Here is a 24,273-nt window from a genome sequence, read left to right on the forward strand (position 1 = left end):
TGGCGTGGCAGATGTCTGGCGATTTCGCAACCCCACTACCAGAGCATATTCCTTTTTTTCCTCTGTCCATAGGACATATTCACGTATCGACTACTTCTTTGTAGACAAAAGGATCCTTCATACTATAAAAAACTGCCAATATGGAGCCATAGTCATCTCTGATCACGGCCCAGTCATTATGAAAATGCAGATTCCGAATACACAAATCACATGTCGTCTGTGGCGACTTAACCCTTTACTTCTTTCAGACCAAGAGTTTACCACTTTTATATCAGCTGAAATTAAAATGTTTCTCGACATTAATCAAACACCAGGAATGTCACCCTCTATTGTATGGGAATCACTAAAGGCATATCTAAGGGGCCAAATAATCTCATACTGCGCAAATAAAAAAAGAGTAAACACTGAAAGTCTTAAAAAATTAACAGATGAAATATTGGAATTGGACACGCTGCACAGTCACTCCCCCACGGCAGACACTATCAAAAAACGTCTGTCACTTCAAACGGAGTTTAATATCTTATCTACGCGACAGGCTGAATATCTTCTTTCCAAAACCAAACATACACACTACGAACATGGGGAAAAGGCTGGGAGATCGCTTGCACATCAGCTACGCCAAAGAACTGCTAACCAAACCATCCCTGCAATTAATGATGAAAATGGTCTAAAACATACCGACAATGAAACAATTAATTCATGTTTTAAAAGTTTTTATCAATCATTATATACTCCAGATCCGTCTGCCAGCCCCTCTGCTTTAAATGACTTCTTTACAACCCTGAATATACCCCGTGTAGACCCAGTGCTGTCTACTGAATTAGAAAAAGATTTTTCAGCCACGGAGATAGCCTCAGCAATTAGTGCTATGCAAAGTAGTAAAGCCCCAGGGCCAGATGGCTTCCCAAATGAGTTTTATAAGCAATTCTCAAATCAGATCTCTCCGTTACTGCTATTGGTATTTGAAGAATGTTTTGTTAACAAGTCCCTACCACCAACCATGCGACAAGCAGTTATTTCTTTGCTACCTAAAACAGGAAAAAATCTTCTTGAGTGCAGTTCATATCGGCCTATTTCGTTGTTGAACACTGACACAAAAATCTTTGCCAAAATTCTGGCATGTCGCCTTGAAATGATTATTCCCTCTATTATTGCACCCGATCAAACGGGGTTCACAAAAAACCGATTTCCTTTTTACAACATTAGGAGATTATTTAACATTCTCTATGGTCCCACCCTGCGCGAACCCGATGATATTGAGGTAATTCTCTCACTTGACGCTGAAAAGGCGTTCGACCGGGTGGAGTGGGACTACCTTTTCAAGACTTTAGAAATTTTAAATTTGGGCCCTAAATTCGTATCCTGGGTTAAAATTCTATATACTCTACCAATGGCAGCCGTGCGCACGAATAACAATCTGTCCACCTACTTTGAGCTCAAACGAGGCACAAGGCAGGGATGCCCTCTGTCACCACTCTTATTCATTATTGCACTTGAGCCGCTTGCATTAGCCCTGAGACAGAACACTGCTATCAAGGGTATACATCGGGCAGGTTCAGAGCATAAAGTCTCACTTTATGCAGATGACATGTTATTGTTTATCACGAACCCTATATCAAGTTTTCCTAAACTATTAGCTTTACTCTCAAAATTTGGAAAAATATCGGGCTACAAAATAAACCTCCATAAAAGTGAACTTATGCCCATTACTAAAGTGGAAGAACAGCATTTTGTGTCAGTCCCCTTTAAAATAAGCCCCCAAAAGTTCAGATATTTAGGCATATGGGTTACTTCAGACTACAAAGATCTCTTTAAGGCCAATTACCAAACTCTGCTATTAAAGGTGAAGCAAGACCTCGAACGGTGGGACCATCTACCTCTCTCCCTCGGGGGCAGGATCAACACAATTAAGATGAATGTACTCCCTAAGTTTCTTTATTTATTTCAGTGTCTCCCCATCTTCCTGACAAAGTCTTTCTTCCACAACCTAAACAGCCAGATATCATCCTTCATATGGCATAAAAAACCACCAAGAATCAACATGAATATATTACAGAGGCCCCGCTCAACTGGAGGTATGGCACTTCCAAATTTTATGTACTACTACTGGGCTGCCAATATAAGAGCATTGTTATATTGGGTGAAGAATGATGGCATTGATGTCAATGACCCTGAATGGGCGGTGCTAGAGAAAACTTCCATTGGTTCTACTTCATCAGTAGCTTTATTATGTTCCAAGTTACCACTAAATCAGCCTATCTCATCCTTTACCTCAAATCCAGTTGTCATTCATTCACTCAAAATCTGGTATCAGTTTCGGCGGTCTTTTGACCTTATCGACCTTTCATGTTCAGCACCAATATTAAGAAACCATTTGTTTGCCCCATCAATGATGGATGAGGCATTTGATATTTGGTCAAGAAGAGGAATAAGAGCATTATCTAACCTCTACGTTGAGAACAGGTTTGCTTCATTTGAACAACTATCACAGAAATTTAATCTCCCCAAGTCCCATTTCTTCAGGTACCTACAAACCAGAGATTTTCTGGCCTCTAACTTTGCTCAATTTCCATTACGTCCACCTGAAACCCTACTGGAAGCAATTCTCAAATGTAAAGTCAACACAAAACAAATAATAAGTAGAATGTACATATTACTAAATACATCTAATGTGGATAATCTGGACTCTCTCCAACACAGATGGGAAAAAGATTTAAATGAAAAAATTCCAGAAGCAAAGTGGCAACAAATAATACAAAGAATTTACTCCTCCTCAATATGCCTTAGACATGCTGTGGTTCAATTTAAAATAGTCCACCGTCTTCACTGGACCAAAGAAAGACTAACTAGGTTTAATAAAGATATTGATCCTACATGTGACCGTTGCAAACAAGCTTCAGCCACATTACTACACATGTTCTGGCTATGCCCAAAGATGTACAGTTTTTGGCGGTCTATTTTTGAGACACTCTCTATAATATGTGGAACAACAGTAGATCCCTCTCCAATGATCTCACTGTTTGGTGTGGCCCCGGGGGCCACTCCTCTCCCTGGGCACTTCAGAAATATGATGGCCTTTTGCACCCTGCTCGCCAGGAGACTTATTCTATTTAAATGGAAGGATGCCCGGCCTCCTACATATGGCCAATGGATAAGGGAAGTCATGCGCCATATTCATTTAGAAAAAATTAGATATACCATTAGGGGGTCCACCAGAAAATTCTATATTACCTGGCAGCCATTTATCTCTTTTGTGGAAAACATGGCAGCTGCCAATATTGAAACATAACCCAAGTGACTATGTACCTGTTATTTTTAATTTTCCTTTTTGTTGTCAATATGTTTACAAATGTGCTTAGTAAGCTTGCAGATGGTCCAGTAACTGTGGGTGGGTGGGGTGGGGTGGGGTTATTGAGAAATTGATGTAAAAGTTCTGTGATTATATTGTTTATTGGTTGTATTTGAAAATAAAAAGACATTGTTCAAAAAAAAAAGAACAGAGTGCGGTATATAATCGCCATGCGCACCCGAGGCAGTTCAAACCAGGGGATAGAGTGTTGGTGTTGATACCAACGGTGGAATGCAAATTCCTCGCGACATGGCAAGGGCCATTTGAGATCATCGACAAGGTGGGGGAGGCGAATTACAAAGTCCGCCAGCCAGGGAAGCGCAAGGGGGAGCAAATATACCATGTGAACCTGTTAAAAAAATGGCATGACCGAGAAGCAATGTTCGCGTCGCAAACCAGAACCGAACTAGCAGAGGGGGTCCAGGAGGAAGTTCCATTGGGCCCTGACCTGTCACCCCACCAGCTTCAGCAAGTCAGGGAGTTGGTAGACAGGAACCAAGATGTCTTCTCGTCCCTGCCCGGTGAAACCCACCTGGTGGAACATGACATCCGAACCTTACCTAGAAAGGTGATACACCAAAGACCCTACAGAGTGCCAGAGGCCCACAGAAAGATAATAGATGAGGAGGTCGAGAAAATGCTGAAACTGGACATCATTGAAGAATCAAAAAGTGCCTGGTCCAGTCCTATTGTTTTAGTCAGCAAGCCGGATGGGTCCGTCCGGTTTTGCAATGATTTCAGAAAACTCAATGAGGTGTCTGAGTTTGATGCTTACCCCATGCCCAGAGTAGACGAACTCATTGAAGGCCTCGTTTTATAACTACCTTAGACCTCACCAAGGGCTACTGGCAGGTACCAATGTCCAGAAAAGCGAAGGAAAAAACGGCATTTGCAGCCTGTGGACGGTTATGGCAGTACAAAAAACTCCCCTTTGGACTCTGTGGAGCCCCGGCCACATTCCAACGCTTAATGGACCTGGTTCTGAGACATAGACAATATGCTGCAGCCTATTTAGACGATGTGGTCATCCAAAGTGAGACGTGGGAAGATCACCTACCGAGGGTACAAATGGTACTTGATGCATTAAGGCAAGCTGGACTGACCGCTAACCCAAAAAAATGCAAATTAGCCTTCAATGAAACCAACTATTTGGGATACACCATTGGAAGAGGTCTGGTCAAACCACAGGATGCCAATCTCAAGGCCATCCAGGAGTGGCCACAACCGGTTACGAAGAAACAGGTGAGATCCTTCCTTGGCCTTGCCAACTACTACCGAAGATTTATTCCACACTTTTCGGCCATAGCCTCTCCCCTCACTGACCTGACTTCCAAGAAACAATCCACAATGGTGCGGTGGAACCCAGCTGCCAACGAAGCATTTGGGAAGTTAAAGCAGGCACTCTGTTCCCATCCAGTCCTAACTGCCCCGAACTTTAACAGAGACTTTGTGGTCCAGGCAGATGCCTCTGAGGTGGGTCTCGGAGCCGTGTTGTCCCAAGTCCATACAGGTGAGGAACATCCAGTCATGTACTTGAGTAGGAAGTTGTTGCCCAGAGAGAAGAACTACTCAACAGTGGAGAAGGAAGATTTGGCGATAAAGTGGGCATTGGACACACTAAAATACTATCTGTTGGGACGAAAGTTCACCCTTGTGACGGACCACTCGCCCCTGCAATGGATGGCTAAAAATAAGGAAACAAATAGCCGGGTTGCTAGATGGTTCTTGACTCTCCAACCTTATCAGTTTTCTCTTCTCCATAGGCCTGGACGAAGCCATGGGAATGCAGACGCCTTATCTCGACGAGATGCCTTCTGCTCATGGGGCCCCCTGCCGAGGGCGTCAGGGCCGAGAGGGGGGATGTGTGGCGTCACCAGAGGCTGTGTGGTGGAAGGGAGGTACATTCCCTTCCACAGAGAACCAGTAAAGGGCAAAATGGCAGCTAAAGGGGACTACAGCACCCAGAAGGCATTGCAGCCACACTGGAGGCTGTCAGGTGCCCATGATTGGGGTTGAGTGAAGAGGGAGTGTGGGAAGGAAGAAGAGGGAGAGCTGGGCTGGAGCTGAGAGAAGCAAGATCTCTGGACAACCAAGGAAGACGTTTTGGAAAGGACTATTTATGTTGGAGGCAAAGAAAGGACGCTGGAGTTTGAAAGCCTGGATTTGAGTTAAGACCTTTCTGTTTTTCTTTTGGATTAACTGGCCGGTACGGGAAGAAATAAAGCCCAAATTTTTGTTTGAAAACCAGAACTGTCTCGGTGTCGTTGGTCTCACGTCCCTGTCATCTGCAGCTAGAGACGTCCCCTGGTGACGCTACAACACACACACACTTTATATTAATTACGGCTGGCTGGCTGGCTGGCTGGCTGGCTGACATACCTGTGCAGCTGTTGTTCTTCAGCTTGTAACCATGGCGACAGATACAGCGGTAGCTTCCAGGTGTGTTCTCACAGCGACCATTGGAGCACGGTGCCTGACGACACTCGTCGATGTCTGAACACAATCACAACAACACACTTCATCTCCTTCACCAAGAGTGTGTGTGTTACCTGTACAGGTGTGTGTGTTTCCTGTACAGGTGTGTGTGTTACTTGTACAGGTGTGTGTGTTACCTGTACAGGTGTGTGTGTTACCTATACAGGTGTGTGTGTTTCCTGTGCAGGCCTCCCCTGCTCATATGTGCTATGTCCTCATGTGCTATGTTCCTGTTGGCAATTGTGTTGTTGTCATCATGCTTCTATGTGCTGAGGAGTCTTTGTCCTGATCTCCCACTGTGCTCCCTCTTAAGGAGGAATGTTTGGGACCTGCTTTTTTTCCCTCTCCTTACTTCCTGTTTTACATTTTTCATCTTCGCGAGGGGCGCTGCGTCGCTTGCTGCCTAGGTGAGTTGGTGCGCTCTTCGTACAATCTGCCAAAAATTATTCTGTTGTACCTGTGTTACAATGACAGTAAAGATTCTAATTTCTTTCTTACCTGTCCAGGTGTGTGTTACCTGTGCAAGTGTGTTTGTTACCTGTTAGAGGTGTGTGATACCTGTTCTGGTGTGTTAGTTACCTGTTCTGGTGTTTGTGTTACCCGTGCAGGTGTCTGTCACATGTGCAGGTGTGTTTGTTACATGTTCAGGTGTGTTAGTTACCTGTTCTGGTGTGTTAGTTACCTGTTCTGGTGTTTGTGTTACCCGTGCAGGTGTGTTTGTTACATGTTCAGGTGTGTTAAGCCTCGTTTCCACAGTGCCCCTTGGTGTCGGTACGGGTCAGGTTGGAACCGGTTGTTGTGCATTTCCACTGACTCAGAACCGTTACCAACCGGTACCATTGGTAATCATTTCTCACTACCCCTCCACTTGGGGTACCAGGCACAATGTGCCGGATATGAGGGGGAGGAGCTTCAACACTGCCGTCTGCTCATTGGTCCGTGACGACCTGTTCTCCCAGCAAGCAGCCAATCAGTTCTTCTGCAGCAATCAGGAAACTTTTTTGAAAATGTCCTCCCGTTATGGCGTCACATCCTGCATGGTTACACAACCGTTCATAACCCCGCCTACATTTCAAACCGAACCCCGTGTAATGGAAACGCGGCACTGATATGGGTCTGGTTACGGATAGCCGACCCCACCCGACCGGCACCGGCACCAAGGGGCACTGTGGAAACGAGGCTATAGTTACCTGTGCTGGTGTGTTTGTTACCTGTTCAGGTGTGTTAGTTATCTGTTCAGGTGTATTTGTTACCTGTGCTGGTGTGTTTGTTACCTGTTCAGGTGTGTTAGTTACCGGTGCAGGTGTGTTTGTTACCTATGCAGGTGTTTGTTACCTATTCAGGTGTGTTTGTTACCTGTTCAGGTGTTTGTTACCTGAGCAGGTGTGTTTGTTACCTGTTCAGGTGTTTGTTACCTGTGCTGGTGTGTTAGTTACCGGTGCAGGTGTGTTTGTTACCTGTTCAGGTGTTTGTTACCTATTCAGGTGTGTTTGTTACCTGTTCAGGTGTTTGTTACCTGTGCAGGTGTGTTTGTTACCTGCTCAGGTGTGTGTTTCCTGTGCTGGTGTGTTTTTTATCTGTTCAGTTGTGTGTTACCTGTTCGGGTGTATTAGTTACCTGTTCAGGTGTGTGTTACCTGTTCAGGTGTATTAGTTACCTGTTCAGGTGTGTGTTACCTGTGCAGGTGTGTTTGTTACCTGTTCAGGTGGGTTTATTACCTGTTCAGGTGTGTTTGTTACCTGTTCGGGTGTGTTTGTTACCTGTTCGGGTGTGTTTGTTACCTGTTCGGGTGTGTTTGTTACCTGTTCGGGTGTGTTTGTTACCTGTACGGGTGTGTTTATTACCTGTTCAGGTGTGTTAGTTATCTGTGCAGGTGCATTTTGTTACCTGTGCAGGTGTGTTACCTGTGCAGAGCCTGTTGAGCAGTCCGTAGCCCGGCCTGCAGGAGACGCAGCGGTACGAGCCCTGAGCGTTGACACACTCCTGACCGGGACACTGCAGAGGGTCCGAACATTCGTCTACGTCTGAAACAAGGCAGACTTCAGTCAGACTCGCGTCCAGCAACGTGTGATCAGCGTGTAGTGGACTCCACAACCGTGTTTACCTGTGCAGGTGTTTCCGCTGAGCTTGTAACCAAGGTGACACACACACCTGTAGCTGCCCGGCGTGTTGTCGCAGCGGCCGTTGCTGCAGGGACTTTGCACACACTCGTCGACATCTGAGGATTCGCCAGCAGACACGTTGACACCTGACCACCTGTTTTCACCCGAGTGTTTCCACCTGAAATGTGTCTCACCTTGGCAGTGTGTTCGCTGAGAGCTGAGCTGGAATCCTTTGTCACACACACACGTGTGTGTCCCACCGGGCTGATCCACACAGAGGCCACGCACACACACACCTGGTCTGCTCTCACACACACCTCGTACTTCTGTAGACACACACCACAGATGGAAAATATTTCAAAGGTCCAGAACCTGTGCATCACTTTAAAGCATCGGAAGGGAATTCTTATGGTCCCCAGTATTCCCAGTATTCCCAGTGGAAAATGTCCTTCAATCTGTGTTGGGATAACGGTCAGAATGTCTTTGACAGTGTAAATAAACTCCCAGTATTACCAGTGTCCCCACTATTCCCAATTTCCCAAGTATTCCCAATATCCCCAGGGTCTCCAGCATTCCTAATATCCCCAGAATCCACAATGTCCCCAGAATCCACAATGTCCCCAGTAGTTGCAGCGTGCTCAATGTTGTCCGAGTACAGACGATGTTAATCAGATCTCAGCCGACTGACTCCAGCAGTCAGATTCTTCTCGTCGTATTAACATGACGTCACGTCGGTATTTTCAACAGAACATTAAGTTTTATACGGTGAAGGTGATTATTTTGGGAATTTTAGTTCTCATGCATCGATCTTCTTTTCCTCCAGTCTGCGACGGTCAGCTTAAGAAACACTTCAGAGCTTCTTTCTCACTCTGATCTTTATCTTCTTCTTCACAGGGACATTTCTGTCTCCACGCCGGAGGAGAGCCTTACCTTGACCTCCGCCGGACGCAGGCTGAGGTCTCCGGTGAATCCTGGACGGATCAGAGTCGGGCCGGCTCTGCTGGTCCACCAGTCCGCCCCGGGAGGCCGTGGTCCCAGTGCTACCGGGCTGCACGGACCGGGAAGAGGAGGACCCAGGGTCCAGAGGAGGCTGAGGGCGGAGCTGAGGTGGAGCTTGTGGTTGAACCCATGGCGGAGCTTGTGGTTGTGGTGGAGGCTGTGGTGGAGCTTGTGGTTGTGGTGGAGGCTGTGGTGGAGGCTGTGGTGGAGCTTGTGGTTGTGGTGGAGCTTGTGGTTTTGGTGGAGGCTGTGGTGGAGCTTGTGGTTGTGGTGGAGGCTGTGGTGGAGCTTGTGGTTGTGGTGGAGCTTGTGGTTTTGGTGGAGGCTGCGGTGGAGCTTGTGGTTGTGGTGGAGGCTGCGGTGGAGCTTGTGGTTGTGGTGGAGGCTGTGGTGGAGCTTGTGGTTGAACCCGTGGTGGAGCTTGTGGTTGTGGTGGAGGCTGCGGTGGAGCCTGTGGCTGACTGACTCTGGCACCAGCCGATGGCGCTGTGGAGCTGCTCCCTCCAGATGAAGCTTGTTCCTGCTGCGAAGTTGAAGCTCCGCTGCTGCTGGACCCAGATTCAGATCCTGAGAACCAGAGAACCACACAAATGAACTTCTTCTGTCACCTGAAGTCACACGTTCACTGAAAACACTTCGAGTCCTGATGAACACATGAACCTGAGAGGAGGACACATTGCTCATCAAAGCTCTGGTCCACCACTATCACCATCACCTCTGGAAGCTCTGGATGCTCTGATCTCCAGACCCCTGTAACAACGCTCCCGACGCTCTGATCTCGAGGGTCCTGTAAGGACGCTCTGTTACAACTCTGGTGGCTCATCCACCAACATATCAGACCCTGGACCCCTAGACCCCTAGACTCTGGACCATAGACCCTAGACCCTAGACCCTGGAGCTCTAGACCTCCAGACATCAGACCCCTAGACCCCTGGACCCTAGACCCCCGGACCCTAGACCCTAAACCCCTAGAACCCCGGACCCTGGAGACCTAGACCCCGGATCCTAGACCCTAGACCCTGGAGCCCTAACCCCTGGACAACAAGGTGTCTGATCTGTCAGAGGAACCCTTGAGCAGAACTTGTGGTGTCCAGCTTCTGGTCCTTGGCTGTGTCCTAATTGCCGTCACCATGGCAACCAGAGTTATTCCCAGAACTCAAAGTATCAATGAGACTCGAGAGACAGCTGAGTGTCCCTTATACATGAAGTCTGTAACCGGAGAGACAGGTGGACACATGAAATCACTTCGGGACTTTAGCAGAAGTCTGAGTCTTCTCTGTGCTTGTTTTCCGGCCGTCTTGTCTCATCTGTCTCACTGTGCTGTCCCTCCTCGTCCTCTCTGGAATCACAATAGTAACTGGACTCTGCAGCTCTTTTATCAGTGAATGGTTTTTAAATCCCAATCATTTCTCAGATCAGACGTCCGTCCTGAAAATGTCCCAATCTGTGTCGCAGTGAAGGTTGGAGACGTGAGTTGACCGAGGGGTGTTACCGTGGGGACCCTGGTTGCCGTGGGTTACCAGCTGAGCTCCTCGGCCGCCCAGCTGCTCGTTGACTCTCTGGTTGAACTGAAGAGCCGAAGCAGAGTAGTGGTAGCCGGGACCGGCAGGACAGATCTCCTTGAAGGCCGCTGTAGGAGCAGAAAGACGGGGTTATGAGAGACACCGGCGCCCCCCGTAGGGGGTGCACCGCAGTGCCGCGTTTCAACGCACCTGAGCCGAAGTAAGGACAGCGCTCGCAGCTCGGACCCCAGGCTTTACCGACCCGGCTGCAGCAGCAGATCTGCTTGGTGATCATCTTCAGGATCGGGAGAGAACAGGAGGACAGACCCCGACCAGGACCCAGGACTCGGTGACACTGACCCCGCTCCTCTGAGATCACACTCTGAGCTGGGGGGGGGTTAAACCAATATCAGTGAAAGCTTGTGAAGTTTCATGGTGAATTTTGGTTAAAAAGAACTTCAGTGTGTGTGCTTGTGTTACTTACAGATGCAGATTCCATGTGTGGCGTCGAGGATGAACCCTGCCTGGCACACACAGCTATAGCTCCCCCTGGTGTTCACACAGAGGCCGTTCTCACAACGCCCCAGCTGAAGGCACTCATTCACATCTACACACACACACACACACACACACACACACACACACACACACACACACACACACACACACACACACACACACACACACACACACACACACACACACACACACACACACACACACACACACACACACACGTTCACATCCGTCAAAAACACACAACTTCCCACATGAAAACATGTTGTGTTTCCACATTTTCATCAAATCGACACGTCGTGTAGTTAAAGTAGTTAAAACTCACCAACACACTCGGTCCCGTTGCTTCGTTCAAACCCAACTGGACAGCTGTCGTTATTCTTAACTGGACAAACAAAAAGATTGATCAGCAGGAAAATACCAGATCAAAGATCAAAGATCAAAGCAATTAGATGTAAAGTGATATTAAAAACACACCAGGGCTTCAAACAAATAAAAACTAATAAAAATACATTTTATTGCCCTAAAACACTGAAGGGGCGTGTCTCTGTTTGATTGACAGTTATAGGGGGCGTGTCTGTTTGATTGACAGCTGGAGGGGGCATGTTTATGTTTGACAGCTAGAGGGAGCGTGTCTATGTTTGATTGACAGCTAGAGGGGGCGTGTCTATGTTTGATTGACAGCTGGAAGGGGGCGTGTCTATGTTTGATTTACAGCTGGAGGGGGCGTGTCTGGTCGACAAGTTGGAGGGGGCGTATCTAAGTTTGATTGACAGCTGGAGGGGGCGTGTCTGTTTGAGCGACAGCTATGGGGGGCGTGTTTAAGTTTGATTGATAGCTGGAGGGGTGTGTCTATGTTTGATTGACAGCTGGGTGGGGTGTGTCTATCTGTGATTGACAGCTGTGTGGGCGTGTCTATGTGTGATTGACAGCTGGAGTATACATAACATAAATATACAATACTAGATAAACCGTTGTAGAGTCGGAGCAACACTAGAAGGCGCCTCTACTTTACTTTACCAACACGTTTACTTTTTTGTTTACTTTTTTCTCATCAGATAAAATGTTTATTAAAACATTTTCACATCGTCCAGCTGGTAGAGTGCGTCACTGCACTGCTTTAGAAGGTGTGTTATGTCACTCTACACACTGATGTGACTGCAGCCAGCACGGCGCGCGTGTGTGTGTGTGTGTGTGTGTGTGTGTGTGTGTGTGTGTGTGTGTGTGTGTGTGTGTGTGTGTGTGTGTACACATATGCAGATGTCCAGTGTGCTAAAGGCCTACAGTCCCACAGAGCTGCATTCCTTCGCTGTTAGTCAGCTCCACTCCATCAGTGTGTGTGTGTGTGTGTGTGTGTGTGTGTGTGTGTGTGTGTGTGTGTGTGTGTGTGTGTGTGTGTGTGAGGACACGTCCAGGTACTGAGTGTCCTCACTATGATAGAAACACTGTGTTTGATAAGGTTGATTATACAAGCAGATCCTTGTGAAATACATCTAAAAGACTGAGGTTGTCTCTCTCTCACACACACACACACACACACACACACACACACACACACACACACACACACACACACACACACACACACACACACACACACACACACACACACACACACACACACACACACACACACACACACACACAGTGACTAATGTGACTCTTCAGGAGACAAACCGAGGGGTCTTAATGCGCACCAAGGAGGTCATCCTGTTAGGGGGTATTGTGGGAGGGGGGGTCATGGGGGGTGGGGGTGGAGGGTTACTGCGCTGTGCATCGCTGATTTGTCACATTTATAAAACCTACAAATGTAAACAAGCTGGATTTTTGTGAGATTCAGCAGAATAACCCGGAGCTACGAGACAAATCCTCCCACCGTGGATTCATTTGTTTGGTTTGAGCCGCTGAGCGATGAATTATTATGTCTTCATCTGTTCATCATCACACACACACACACACACACACACACACACACACACACACACACACACACACACACACACACACACACACACACACACACACACACACACACACACACACACACACACACACACACACACACACACGAGATGTAAAGTAACTCGATTGGTTTAAAGATATAAGTTAGGTCATAGTTAATTTACTGACTGGTTACCATAGCAACGGATACGAGAGAGAGAGAGAGAGAGAGCGAGATCCACAAAAAATTTCAATACCAATATGCATGTAGAACAATGTATCTATATACTGCGTGTGTGTGTGTGTGTGTGTGTGTGTGTGTGTGTGTGTGTGTGTGTGTGTGTGTGTGTGTGTGTGTGTGTGTGTGTGTGTGTGTGTGTGTGTGTGTGTGAGAGAGAGCCCAGAATCGAGGAACACCTAACATCCTTTCATTCACACTCTTGGTTTTTTCTCATTTTCTAGAGCAGTTGAGACTCTTGAGTTAAACGACACCCAACACTTCTGACACTCCAGATTTAAAAATGTTTTACTTTTTACATCGACTTAAAATCATATACATGAGCAGTGATATAGGTGATTTGAATACTTCAGGTTCTGAAGTTTCACAGGCTTGATGTGTGAACAGCAGAGGATCCAGATATGAGCCCTGAGGAACGCCAACGCCACAAAGCTTAGATGAATCTACCTTCATACCCGTTAGTATGTTGTTGTTTGCTTTCATGGTACATTTAGGCTCCGTTTACATGTGAAAACATGTTTTAGCGTTTTCATATCAGAAACGTTTCACGCTTAGACGGGAACGTTTTCTGAAAACGATGATTGTTTCCATGGAAACGTTGGGCGTTTATAGAAAGAAACCGCGCGTGCGTGCTTGTGTGTGTGTGTGTGTGTGTGTGTGTGTGTGTGTGTGTGTGTGTGTGTGTGTGTGTGTGTACCTCTGTTATCAGGACAGAGAACACAGTCGGTGATGCCCCAGGCTTTCCCGATTCCTTTACAGCACATTTCACGACTTCTTAGGCCGGGAAGAGGAGAGCTGCACTACACACACACACACACACACACACACACACACACACACACACACACACACACACACACACACACACACACACACGCACACACGCACACACACACACACACACACACGGTTTTAACGTACAGTAAACAGTCCAGTCAGTGAGTCGTCGTCACAAATTTATGAGGGAGAGGAGGAGGGGGAGGGGGAGGAAGAGGAGGAGGAAGAAGAAGGAGGTCTCTCCTCCCACACTGATGGTCTTCAGGTAATCTCACCTGTCCCTCCTTCACCTCTCTGAAACAGTACTTGAAGCCGGACTGCTGGGTGTAGGTCCCGCCCCCCCTCACCGTCTGGGCCTGGACCCGAGCTCCTTCAGGGGCCGGGGCACCCGCCGAGCCCGAGGAGGAGGAAGAGGAGGAGGGAGGAAGCGTCCGCAGGGTGGGGCTGAATCCAGACAACTGAGGAAACAAACACAGGTGAGGTTTTACTGACAGCTGGTCACATGACGACGGGCAGCGGGATCGTCCAATCAGAAGCGGCCGTTCACACCTTGATGACCCTGTGGATGTTGACGGCGGCCTCCGGGGGGTGCTGCACTCGGACCGTCACCATGGACCGGCTGGGAGCTGCAGACACTTCTTCATGTCAGTCCAACAGTTCAACACATTCACCAAACACACCGTGAGGCTTCAGGGACTGTTTACACAACCATTCAGGAGGAAACACACACTGTCACCAGTTTCACTTTATCAACGGGAACGGCAGAAACACTGACAACAATGTAGTTTTCATGATGGTCCACTAGTTGGTGCTGTTGTTAGTTTTAATATTGAAAGCACACACACACACACACACACACACACACACACACACACACACACACACACACACACACACACACACACACACACACACACACACACACACACACACACACACACACACACACACACACACACACACGCAATGGGAGAACATGGACATTCTAGAGGACAGACCACCAAGTTGATTGTTATTACAGTCACTGTCAAAATAAAAGTACCAAGTCCAGGAGAACATGAACTGGGAGTCATGACACCGCGAATCATCTTCCACTCCACTCGGTTTTTAGGCTTTTCCTTCGCGTGTTGTTTCCTAATACCTGCTACTTTTCAGGTTCCATGTGAGCTGAGTCGAAGCGGAAGTGTGACATGAGCAGATGGCAGGCATCTGACTGACTAGATGAATACGGAGAGCGGCTCGCTCATGAGTTAACCGCCATTTTTAAAACCGATCAGAACCAGAGAGAGACGCTCAGAACTCAACCAGTGGAGCAGCGAGGAGCTGCAGACGACCGGAGGATCCAGGACCAGGAGGTCTCCCAGCCACGGTGTTATGGATTAGCTGGTTCCCCTGCTAACTGGTGACCTTCTTCCTCCAGCGTCTTCTTTCACAGCAGATGTTAAGAACCCAACCAGAACCCGTAGCTGTCCTGGAGAACGTCGTTTAACCACATTTCTGTTAAAGTTTAAAGTATCGTAGCGTTTCTTTGTCTTATCTAAACATCAGCTGCTGCTGACAGCTGCTGGAAGAAGGCACCAGTTAACAGGGGCACCAGTGAAACCGAAACACCGGACAGTGAAGCAAATGCTTGACAATAAAGGACCAGAACTAGAACCAGGACCAGGACCAGGACCAGCATTTCCATCTTCGACACGGAGACAGAGCCCAAACACTTTTGAAAAGTTCCACATTAGGAGCCATTTTCAAAAAGTTGTGTTGTCAGTGGCTGTGAGCAGCGTTGTCATCTCAAACACCAAAACGCTACGGAAGCTTTGTGTTGGCACTTGAAATCGTTACCGTGACAACAGTCCTCCATCTGAATCACACTTCTCTTCACTTCACCCAGCGAAGAGCGAAGAGGCCGGAGATAATCTCAATTTATCACAAGCTACGTCTTTTTTCACACTGAATATGACGTGGAAAAACAACTCTCTGAGATTAGTTTGATTTGCACTGAATTTGATAATAATCCACCAAAAACTGCTGCTTATTTGAAAAAGAAGCCGAAATCGTGAAGCTGCCCAAAATCATGTGATGAAGAGTCACTGATATGTTTCAAAATGGAGTCTGGGGTCAAAGGTCGGACTGACCTCCGGCTGCATCCACATCCTGGCTGTGAGCGAGTGGCATCAGGAACTCCGAGCGCCTCAGCTGCTGATGGGGGGAGGAGGAGGAGGAGGAGGAGGAGGAGGAGGAGGAGGAGGAGGACGGGATCTGGCAGAACCTCCCGGTGAAGCTGGGAGGACACAGGCAGCGGTCCTTCTGGAGACACAGTCCTCCATTGTGGCAGATCAGCGGGCAGACGACTGAGGAGGACAGACCAGATGAAACGATTCCTGAGCAGCAGAGACTCTGGACTGGAAGTCTCAGTCGGGGCTTTTCCACCAGAAAGAACCAGGTTCTAGTTCTGGTCCAGGGCCAGATTTAGCACCAGTTCTTTGTCTTTCCACCACCAAAGTCCCGGCCTATCAGGGGCTAAACTGGTGCTACACTGGCCCCACTTTGTTGCTGGGCCAGAGCGGGGCCAGAGCGGGGCCAGAGCGGGATCTGACACGTCATCAGCTGGGGGCGGAGTTATCTCTACCTACGAGGAGGAAGAGAGGTTGAACGGCTTTCTGAACTCTATAGGAGCACGGAGCCCCGGAGTGGTTCTAGAGAAAATAATAACATGAGGGAACGATCTAATAAGTGGTTCCCTGAAGTTAATAACACGAGGGAAGGAGATCATTTAATCTGCAATGGTGGAGCCGTGGTTCTAGAGCTGCAGAGCTCCTCCTGTCAGTCAGCTGGTGGATCTAGAACCTAGAACCAGTTCTTTTCAGGCTTTTCATGGTGACATCATTGTGACTAAGTTCACCTCCAGGTCTTGTTTGGCGTTCTGACCGCAGGCTGAGGTCTGCATGAGGCAGCAGGGGGCGCTCCGCTATGAGACGCTCCACAGAACTTCTTTCTAATGAAGCCAGACTTCTGGTTCCTCAGGAACTACTAAACAAACTACAAACTACTGGAAATGAAAACTTGGAGTTTTTAGAGCTAAAATGAGCCTTTTAATGGCTTCATGTGAAAGAGAACTTTAATCAGAGTGGTTACCTAGGTTACCATGGAAACGGCTGTAGAGCAGCGTTCTATCATTCTACACCTCCATTCCTCCATGTTGAAGCTTTTGATTCCGACACGTCCAGAAATAAAGTGAAAGGAGCAGAAAGTCACTATGGAACGTCCAAGAACCATCAATAGAGCGACGAGGAGACTCAATGTCTTCCTGAGGTTCAGGTCAGACTAGATGGAGCGACCCGGACCAAACCACTGGGACAGTCCGTCTCCTGGTTCCTGGATCCTGCCGGCGCTACGTTGGTGGAACCAGTGACGTGATGAGGTGGTTCTACTGGCGCCGTTAACGCTGGAAAAAGAACCTGTTCTTTGGAGCTGCTCATTAAGAACTGAACTAGAACCTGGTTCTTTTGGTGGAAACGCCCCGTCAGTGTTCTAGCGGTGGATCACGACCTCCTCTCAGATGGTGGATCTCCACCGTCGGTTCGCACAAAGAACTGAAACCAACTGAAGCAGAAGAAACGATGGAAACCAGCTCAGAGTGTTTGTGGTTCTGCAGCTGCAGGATCTTTCCCAGTGGCCTCTAGTGTTCCCCCAGTATTCCCCGTATCCTCAGCATCCCCAGTATTCCCAGTGTTTCCAGAGTTCTCCAATATTCTCCAGTATTTTGAGTTCACAAAATTACCAATATTCCCGAGTATTCCTCATATTACCAACGTAAACCTGTATTCGTAATGTCCCCAGTATTCCAAGCGTCCCCAGTATTCCCACTCTCACCGGTTCTCCCTGTGTTTTCCAATATTCCCCAGTGTCTCCAGTATTTCCAGTGTTCTCCACTGTCCAAAGTATTCCCATTCTCTGTCTCTCGTATTCCCATTCTCTGTCTCTCGTATTCCCAGTTTTCCCACTGTCCCCAGTACTCCCAGTACTCCCAGTACTCCCAGTAGAAGTGGAGGAATGTTCCCTCTTCAGAAGGAGTGTGTTGTTTGGAACGTGGACGGAAGTCACACACTCCTTCTTAAGACTCCACTAAATATTACAAGAGAGACTCTGTCAACCGGTTTCCAAGGAAACCGTTTTCCCTCCACGGCCACACAGTGACTCCTCCCCTCAGAGAAGAAGAATTCCAGCAGCTGATTGGCTGATTGAAGAGCCTGTTTCCATCAGCAGGAAGGAAGGAAGGAAGACGTGTTACTGGAGGTATTTCTCGCTTCGGAGTGGTTGGATCTCAGGGTAAGCAGCAAAGCATTGTGGGAAGTGTTGCTGCTGCTCTGAAGTTGGAGGAGGGAGCGGAGCGAGCATGCGCCAGCCGAGCCGACCCTCACTTCCTGTTTCCTGTCTTTGTTACCCAGAGTCCAGCTGGTGAGCCGAGAGCTTCGGGGAGTCGACCAGAGGAAGGAAGCGGAGCTGAACTCTGCCAGTACCGTGAGCGCGCTAGCACTGACGTTAGCGCTGGAGTGGGACTTGACGTTGGAGTTGGCATTATCGTTAGCTTTGGGGTTAGCAGTAATGTTAGCGTCGGGGTTGGCATTATCGTTAGCTTCAGGGTTAGCATTATCTTTAGTGTTGGGGTTAGCATTAATGTTAGTGTTGGCATTATCGTTAGCTTCAGGGTTAGCATTATCTTTAGTGTTGGGGTTAGCATTAATGTTATTGTTGGGGTTGGCATTATCGTTAGCTTCAGGGTTAGCATTATCTTTAGTGTTGGGTTAGCATTAATGTTAGTGTTGGGGTTGGAATTATCGTTAGCATTGGGGTTAGCATTAATGGTAGTGTTGGGGTTGGCATTATCGTTAGCTTCAGGGTTAGCATTATCTTTAGTGTTGGGGTTAGCATTAATGTTAGCATCGTAGTTGGCATTATCTTTAGCTTTGGGGTTAGCATTAATGTTAGCGTCGGCATTGGCATTATCGTTAGCATCGGAGATGGCATTAACGTTAGCTTCAGGGTTAGAATTATCTTTAGCGTCGTAGTTGGCACAATCGTTAGCGTTGGAGTTAGCATCGGACAAGGTGGCACTACAACTAACTGATTACTTTTCTATAACTAATTCGAGAGCGAACTAATCGAGGACTAACTGAGCAGGTCAAGCATCACGCAGGAGGCGGAGCTTACAAGAGGAACAAAAACCTGCCACCGGGGGCAGTATATCAGCTTCAGAGTGAGAACAACCTTAAGACACGGCCAACTTTCACTGGAGGATAAGTTGTGTTGACCCCGCCCACTTAATCACAGGACACGCCCACTTCAGAACAGACTTCCTGTCTGTGCCCTTGTGTGGTTTTGTTGTTTGAGTGTTTTGTGTCTTTCAGGTTCTGTTTGATGGTTTTTCAGTGAGCTTCATTGATATTTCTGCACTTTTGTGTCATTCAGCGTCTCCGTGCAGCCGCGTTGTTTCCTGCCGTTGTTTTTGAGTCGTTTTGAGATCGTTAGCGGTGAAACCAGAGGCGGAATGAAAGCAAGACGTGTTGGACCGAAGGGTTAGGGTTAGGGTTAGGGTTAGGGTCATTCTTTAAATCTTTTTAGACTTACAGCTTATTGCTTCGTGTTTACACTGAAAACAAACAGTCGTTTCCATGGTGACGATACACCGGTGGCTAACGTGTGACAGTTTATTTCAGTATGTGATGCCTTCAGGGACCGTCGGAATTGTTCTCATAAGGAGAACACAAAAAACCCCAAATGTTATTTTACCGTGGACGGTTTCCAGCAGTGCCCTGGAGAACATGCGGTGGTTCCTGTGGGTCTCCAGCCCTGTTCTCTTCACAGCCTCTCTGTGTCACCCCACACCCTCACTGACCGGCTGACCTTTGACCTCGCTGTCTGTCACATGTTACACCCGCCATCAATTTGATTAATTTCTCACATTCTGACCATGTTCTGCAGCAGAACCACTTCCTGTTTTCCCTCAACATGAAAACAGTGGAGGAGTGGACTCACACACTCTGAAGCCCGGTCCGTGGGGGCCCGGTCTGTGGGGGCCCGGTCTGTGGGGGCCTGGTCCGTGGGGGCGGTCCCTCCGGGTCACCTCGCCGCTGGTCAGCGTGGTCACGTTGCCTTTCTGGCAGGAGTTGACACATCGGTTCTGACTGCAGAGCACCTTGCAGACAGTGGGAGTGAACACAATCTGGATGGTGTCTGCTGCTCCTCCTGCTGCTCCTCCTGCTCCTCCTGCTGCTCCTCCTGCTGCTCCTCCTGCTCCTCCTGCTGCTGTCTGTCTGTCAGCTGACAGGGCGGAGGAGAGGAGGAAGAGGAGGATGAGGAGGGACAAACAGCCGCGGGGTGGCTGCAGCATGTCGAGCGGTGCGGTCAGAAGTTGGTTGTGCGCTGCATCGCCGGAAACTTTAGTCTTTACCTCAGTCTGCCTCTGTGGAGTGAAAACGAAGGAGGAAAAGAGAGGGAAGGAAAGAGGAGGAAGAACACCTCCTCCTCCTCCTCCTCCTCCTCCTCCTCCTCCTCCCCCTCCTCAAATAATTGGAAGCAGTGTGCAGGACTGGGCCCGGCTCCAAGCTAAATGTTTAGCAGGGATCTGGTCCACGGGTTGGCGGCGAGCGGGCGAGCGAGCATGACTCCAGCAGCCTCGCTCTCCTCACTCCGCCGCGGCATTTCGTAATGCCGAGCAGAACATGGTGATGCAACCCGCCCGGGTTTTAGGTTTCACAGAGTCGCTGCAGAGTCGCTGGAAAACATGTGTGTGTGTGTGTGTGTGTGTGTGTGTGTGTGTGTGTGTGTGTGTGTGTGTGTGTGTGTGTGTGTGTGTGTGTGTGTGTGTGTGTGTGTGTGTGTTTTCGCTCTGCTTTTGGTCTCCACCTGCTCTCCAGCTGAAACGTCGCCACCAGAAGCGGTGACGACTCAACCTCAGAGGTTTTCCTGTACATCAGTCCTCGATTACAGTTACTAGTTACTTTTCTAAAAAGTAGTGAGTTACTTTAGAAGTGAAATATAATCTGGGGTAGTTGTTCGGAAACCGTCGGATCACTTTTCATTGTCTCAGGATGTTAGTGTAACCAGACAGAAGCACCCTGTGTGTGTGTGTGTGTGTGTGTGTGTGTGTGTGTGTGTGTGTGTGTGTGTGTGTGTGTGTGTGTGTGTGTGTGTGTGTGTGTGTGTGTGTGTGTGTGTGTGTGTGTGTGTGTGTGTGTGTGTGTGTGTGTTGTGTTAGCCTCCCAGAGGACACATTACGATCATGTTGGGTGATGTTGGCGTGTGGAACATACCACGCCGGCGGGTCCTGGGTTGTGTCGGCGCTCTATCAGCAGCTGGAATGTGTTTCCAGACCACTTCCTGTCTTTGTCCTGCTGGATACGCCGCAGGAGCAGCTCCAGTCCATCAGGAGGCCTCTGACAGGCTGCAAGGAACCCAGGAACCAACTGAGGAACCCACCGAGCAACCAACAGAGGAAACAACTGAGGAGAACCTACTGAGGAACCAACAGAGGAAGCAACTGAGGAGAACCTACTGAGGAACCAACAGAGGAAGCAACTGAGGAAACAACTGAGGAACCTACTGAAAAGAACCACTGAAGAGAACCAACTGAAGAGAACAAACTGAGGAGAACAAACTGAGGAGCCTACTAAGGAGCCTACTGAGGAAACAACTTAGGAACCTACTGAAGAGAACCAACTGAGGAGAACCAACTGAGAAGCCTACTGAGGAACCTACTGAGGAACCTATTGAGGAACCTACTGAAGAGAACCAACTGAGGAGAACAAACTGAGGAGCCTACTAAGGAACCTACTGAGGAAACAACTTAGGAACCTACTGAAGAGAACCAACTGAGGAGAACAAACTGAGGAGAACAAACTGAGGAGCCTACTGAGGAACCTACTGAGGAAACAACTTAGGAACGTACTTAAGAGAACCAACTGAGGAGAACCAACTGAGGAGCCTACTGAGGAACCTACTGAGGAACCTACTGAAGATAACCAACTGAGGAGAACAAACTGAGGAGCCTACTAAGGAATCTACTGAGGAAACAACTTAGGAACCTACTGAAGAGAACCAACTGAGGAGAACCAACTGAGAAGCCTACAGAGGAACCTACTGAGGAACCTACAGAGGAACCTACTGAAGAGAACCAACTGAGGAGAACCAACTGAGAAGCCTACAGAGGAACCTACTGAGGAACCTACAGAGGAACCTACTGAAGAGAACCAACTGAGGAGAACAAACTGAGGAGCCTACTAAGGAACCTACTGAGGAAACAACTTAGGAACCTACTGAAGAGAACCAACTGAGGAGAACCAACTGAGGAACCTACAGAGGAACCTACTGAAGAGAACCTACTGAGGAGAACCAACTGAGGAACAAAATGAAACAACTGAGGAAACAACTGAGGAACCCTCCTGAATCTCCATGGTAACGCTACAGTAACCCTCCTGAATCTCCATGGTAACGCTACAGTAACTCTAATGAATCTCCATGGTAACGCTACAGTAACTCTAATGAATCTCCATGGTAACGCTACAGTAACCCTCCTGAATCTCCATGGTAACGCTACAGTAACTCTAATGAATCTCCATGGTAACCCTTAGGAGTGTAACAACATCGATTCATTTATTAATGATACAATTAAATCGATGCACAATGACATCGATTCCCATCGTCATCTTTAAGATATGCCGTTATTTTGAAATTCACGTAGCGCGTCTGTACATCGATGTCACCATTTCCTGCGCACCCTTGCTGCCTGCATACAACGTGCACGGCGGCGTCATGGCTGCGTACGCTCGCCTCTTGGAAATAAATCGGCCGGATGGAAGAATTTTGGATTCCGACGGGAAGACGGCTCAACAGACAGAACTCAGTCCAAACTGTCCGTGAGTTCAAATACTGGGGAAACACAACCAACCCGGCCGGACACCTGAAGAAGAAGCACGGGCTCCACCCGCATGCTAGCTCCGCCGGAACCGTGTCTGATGTCACGCGAGCTTGGAGCAGGTTCTTTACTAAAACGCTGAGCAGCGACTGGAAAAGAGCGACGAGGATCACAGGAACCGTGAGAGCTGGCAGTGTTTCATTGTTACACCCCGAAATCAAATAGTCAAATCCTATTTCAGTAGTTTTTCGTGAGGTGATATGATTGTAAATGATTGTGTGAGACGGGCTGATGACATCACGTCGTATCCATCGCAGGCTTGTGAATCGAATTGAATCCAAATCGTATCGGGACAGACGCTGACATCAGCAAACATCGTATCGTCGTCCAAACATATCCACATCGTGATGAAGCTGGTGATTTACACCTCTAATAACTCTACAGTAACTCCACATAATCTCCATGGTAACTCTACAGTAACTCTATAAAATCTCCATGGTAACTCTACTGACTCCATAGTTGCTCTATAGATTGTCCATAGGAACTCCACGGCAACCATGTTCTCTCTGCTGTAACTCCACAGTCACTTGATAGAAATTAAATAGTAACGATGAAAACTCTGCAGTAACTCTGTGGAAGCGCTGTGGTAACTATGGTAACTCCACAGTAACTATCGAAACTCCAGGGAGACTCTATCCGGCGCCCCCCCCCCCCCACCACCTCCCTCACCTCCCCCACCGTTCTCGGTGCCCTTCGACTCTGTCTGCAGCCATGATTGAAGACTGAACAACTCCTGGCCTGCTGTGCTGCCATGGCAACGGCACATAAAGACATTACGATGGAGGAGGGGGAGGAAGAGGAGGGGTAGAAAGAGGAGGAAGAGGAGGAGGAGGAAGAGGTCATAGCATTACCAAGTTTCTTCTTCTCCTTCGCGATGTGCTTCATCAGCAGGGCGGCCATCTTGTTTGCTCTTCGTCCTGGTGACAGAGTCTTCGTCAGTAGCAGTGCTCGGGCCTCCTTCAAACTGTCACAACAAACAGGAAGTCATCCCTTCATCCTTCATCCCTTCATTCCTTTATCCCTTTATCCTTCATCCCTCATCCCTCATCCCTCATCCTTCATCCCTCATCCCTTCATCCTTCATCCTTCATCCTTCATCCTTCATCCTTCATCCTTCATCCTTCATCCTTCATCCTTCATCCTTTATCCTTTATCCTTTATCCTTTATCCTTTATCCTTTATCCTTTATCCTTTATCCTTCATCCTTCATCCTTCATCCCTCATCCTTCATCCTTCATCCTTTATCCTTTATCCTTTATCCTTCATCCCTCATCCTTCATCCTTCATCCTTCATCCTTCATCCCTTCATCCTCCCGGCCCGTTAACAGTCAGATTCCTGTTGTTCCTCCACTACAGACACCCTGGAAGCTGCTTGTTATTTTATTTTGAAAAGAGCAGCTTTG

General features: G+C 48.1%; 1 protein-coding gene across 5 annotated transcripts in view; it reads right to left on the reverse strand.

Moving 5' to 3' along the window:
* The window catches only part of ltbp4 (latent transforming growth factor beta binding protein 4), a 38,497-nt gene extending 18,135 nt beyond the window's left edge, over positions 1–20,362 (reverse strand). For 4 of the 5 annotated variants that reach the window (XM_080460589.1, XM_080460588.1, XM_080460587.1 and 1 more), the window contains exons 1-14: positions 19,933–20,348; positions 16,032–16,247; positions 14,449–14,525; positions 14,175–14,357; positions 13,820–13,922; positions 11,269–11,328; positions 10,912–11,034; positions 10,638–10,814; positions 10,418–10,555; positions 8,857–9,492; positions 8,121–8,252; positions 7,929–8,042; positions 7,729–7,848; positions 5,729–5,842 (exon numbers count right to left, since the gene is read on the reverse strand). In XM_080460589.1, the coding sequence (XP_080316715.1) occupies positions 5,729–5,842; positions 7,729–7,848; positions 7,929–8,042; positions 8,121–8,252; positions 8,857–9,492; positions 10,418–10,555; positions 10,638–10,814; positions 10,912–11,034; positions 11,269–11,328; positions 13,820–13,922; positions 14,175–14,357; positions 14,449–14,525; positions 16,032–16,247; positions 19,933–20,287 (2,548 nt within the window). In that variant the 5' untranslated portion in view covers positions 20,288–20,348. Of the gene's footprint in view, positions 1–5,728; positions 5,843–7,728; positions 7,849–7,928; positions 8,043–8,120; positions 8,253–8,856; positions 9,493–10,417; positions 10,556–10,637; positions 10,815–10,911; positions 11,035–11,268; positions 11,329–13,819; positions 13,923–14,174; positions 14,358–14,448; positions 14,526–16,031; positions 16,248–19,932 lie in introns of all 5 variants that reach the window. The other variant, XM_080460590.1, reaches the window with a different exon arrangement.
* Between the last annotated feature and the right edge of the window lie 3,911 nt (positions 20,363–24,273).

Source organism: Lipophrys pholis, assembly GCF_963383615.2.
Source record: "Lipophrys pholis genome assembly, chromosome: 3".
Lineage (NCBI taxonomy): Eukaryota > Metazoa > Chordata > Actinopteri > Blenniiformes > Blenniidae > Lipophrys > Lipophrys pholis.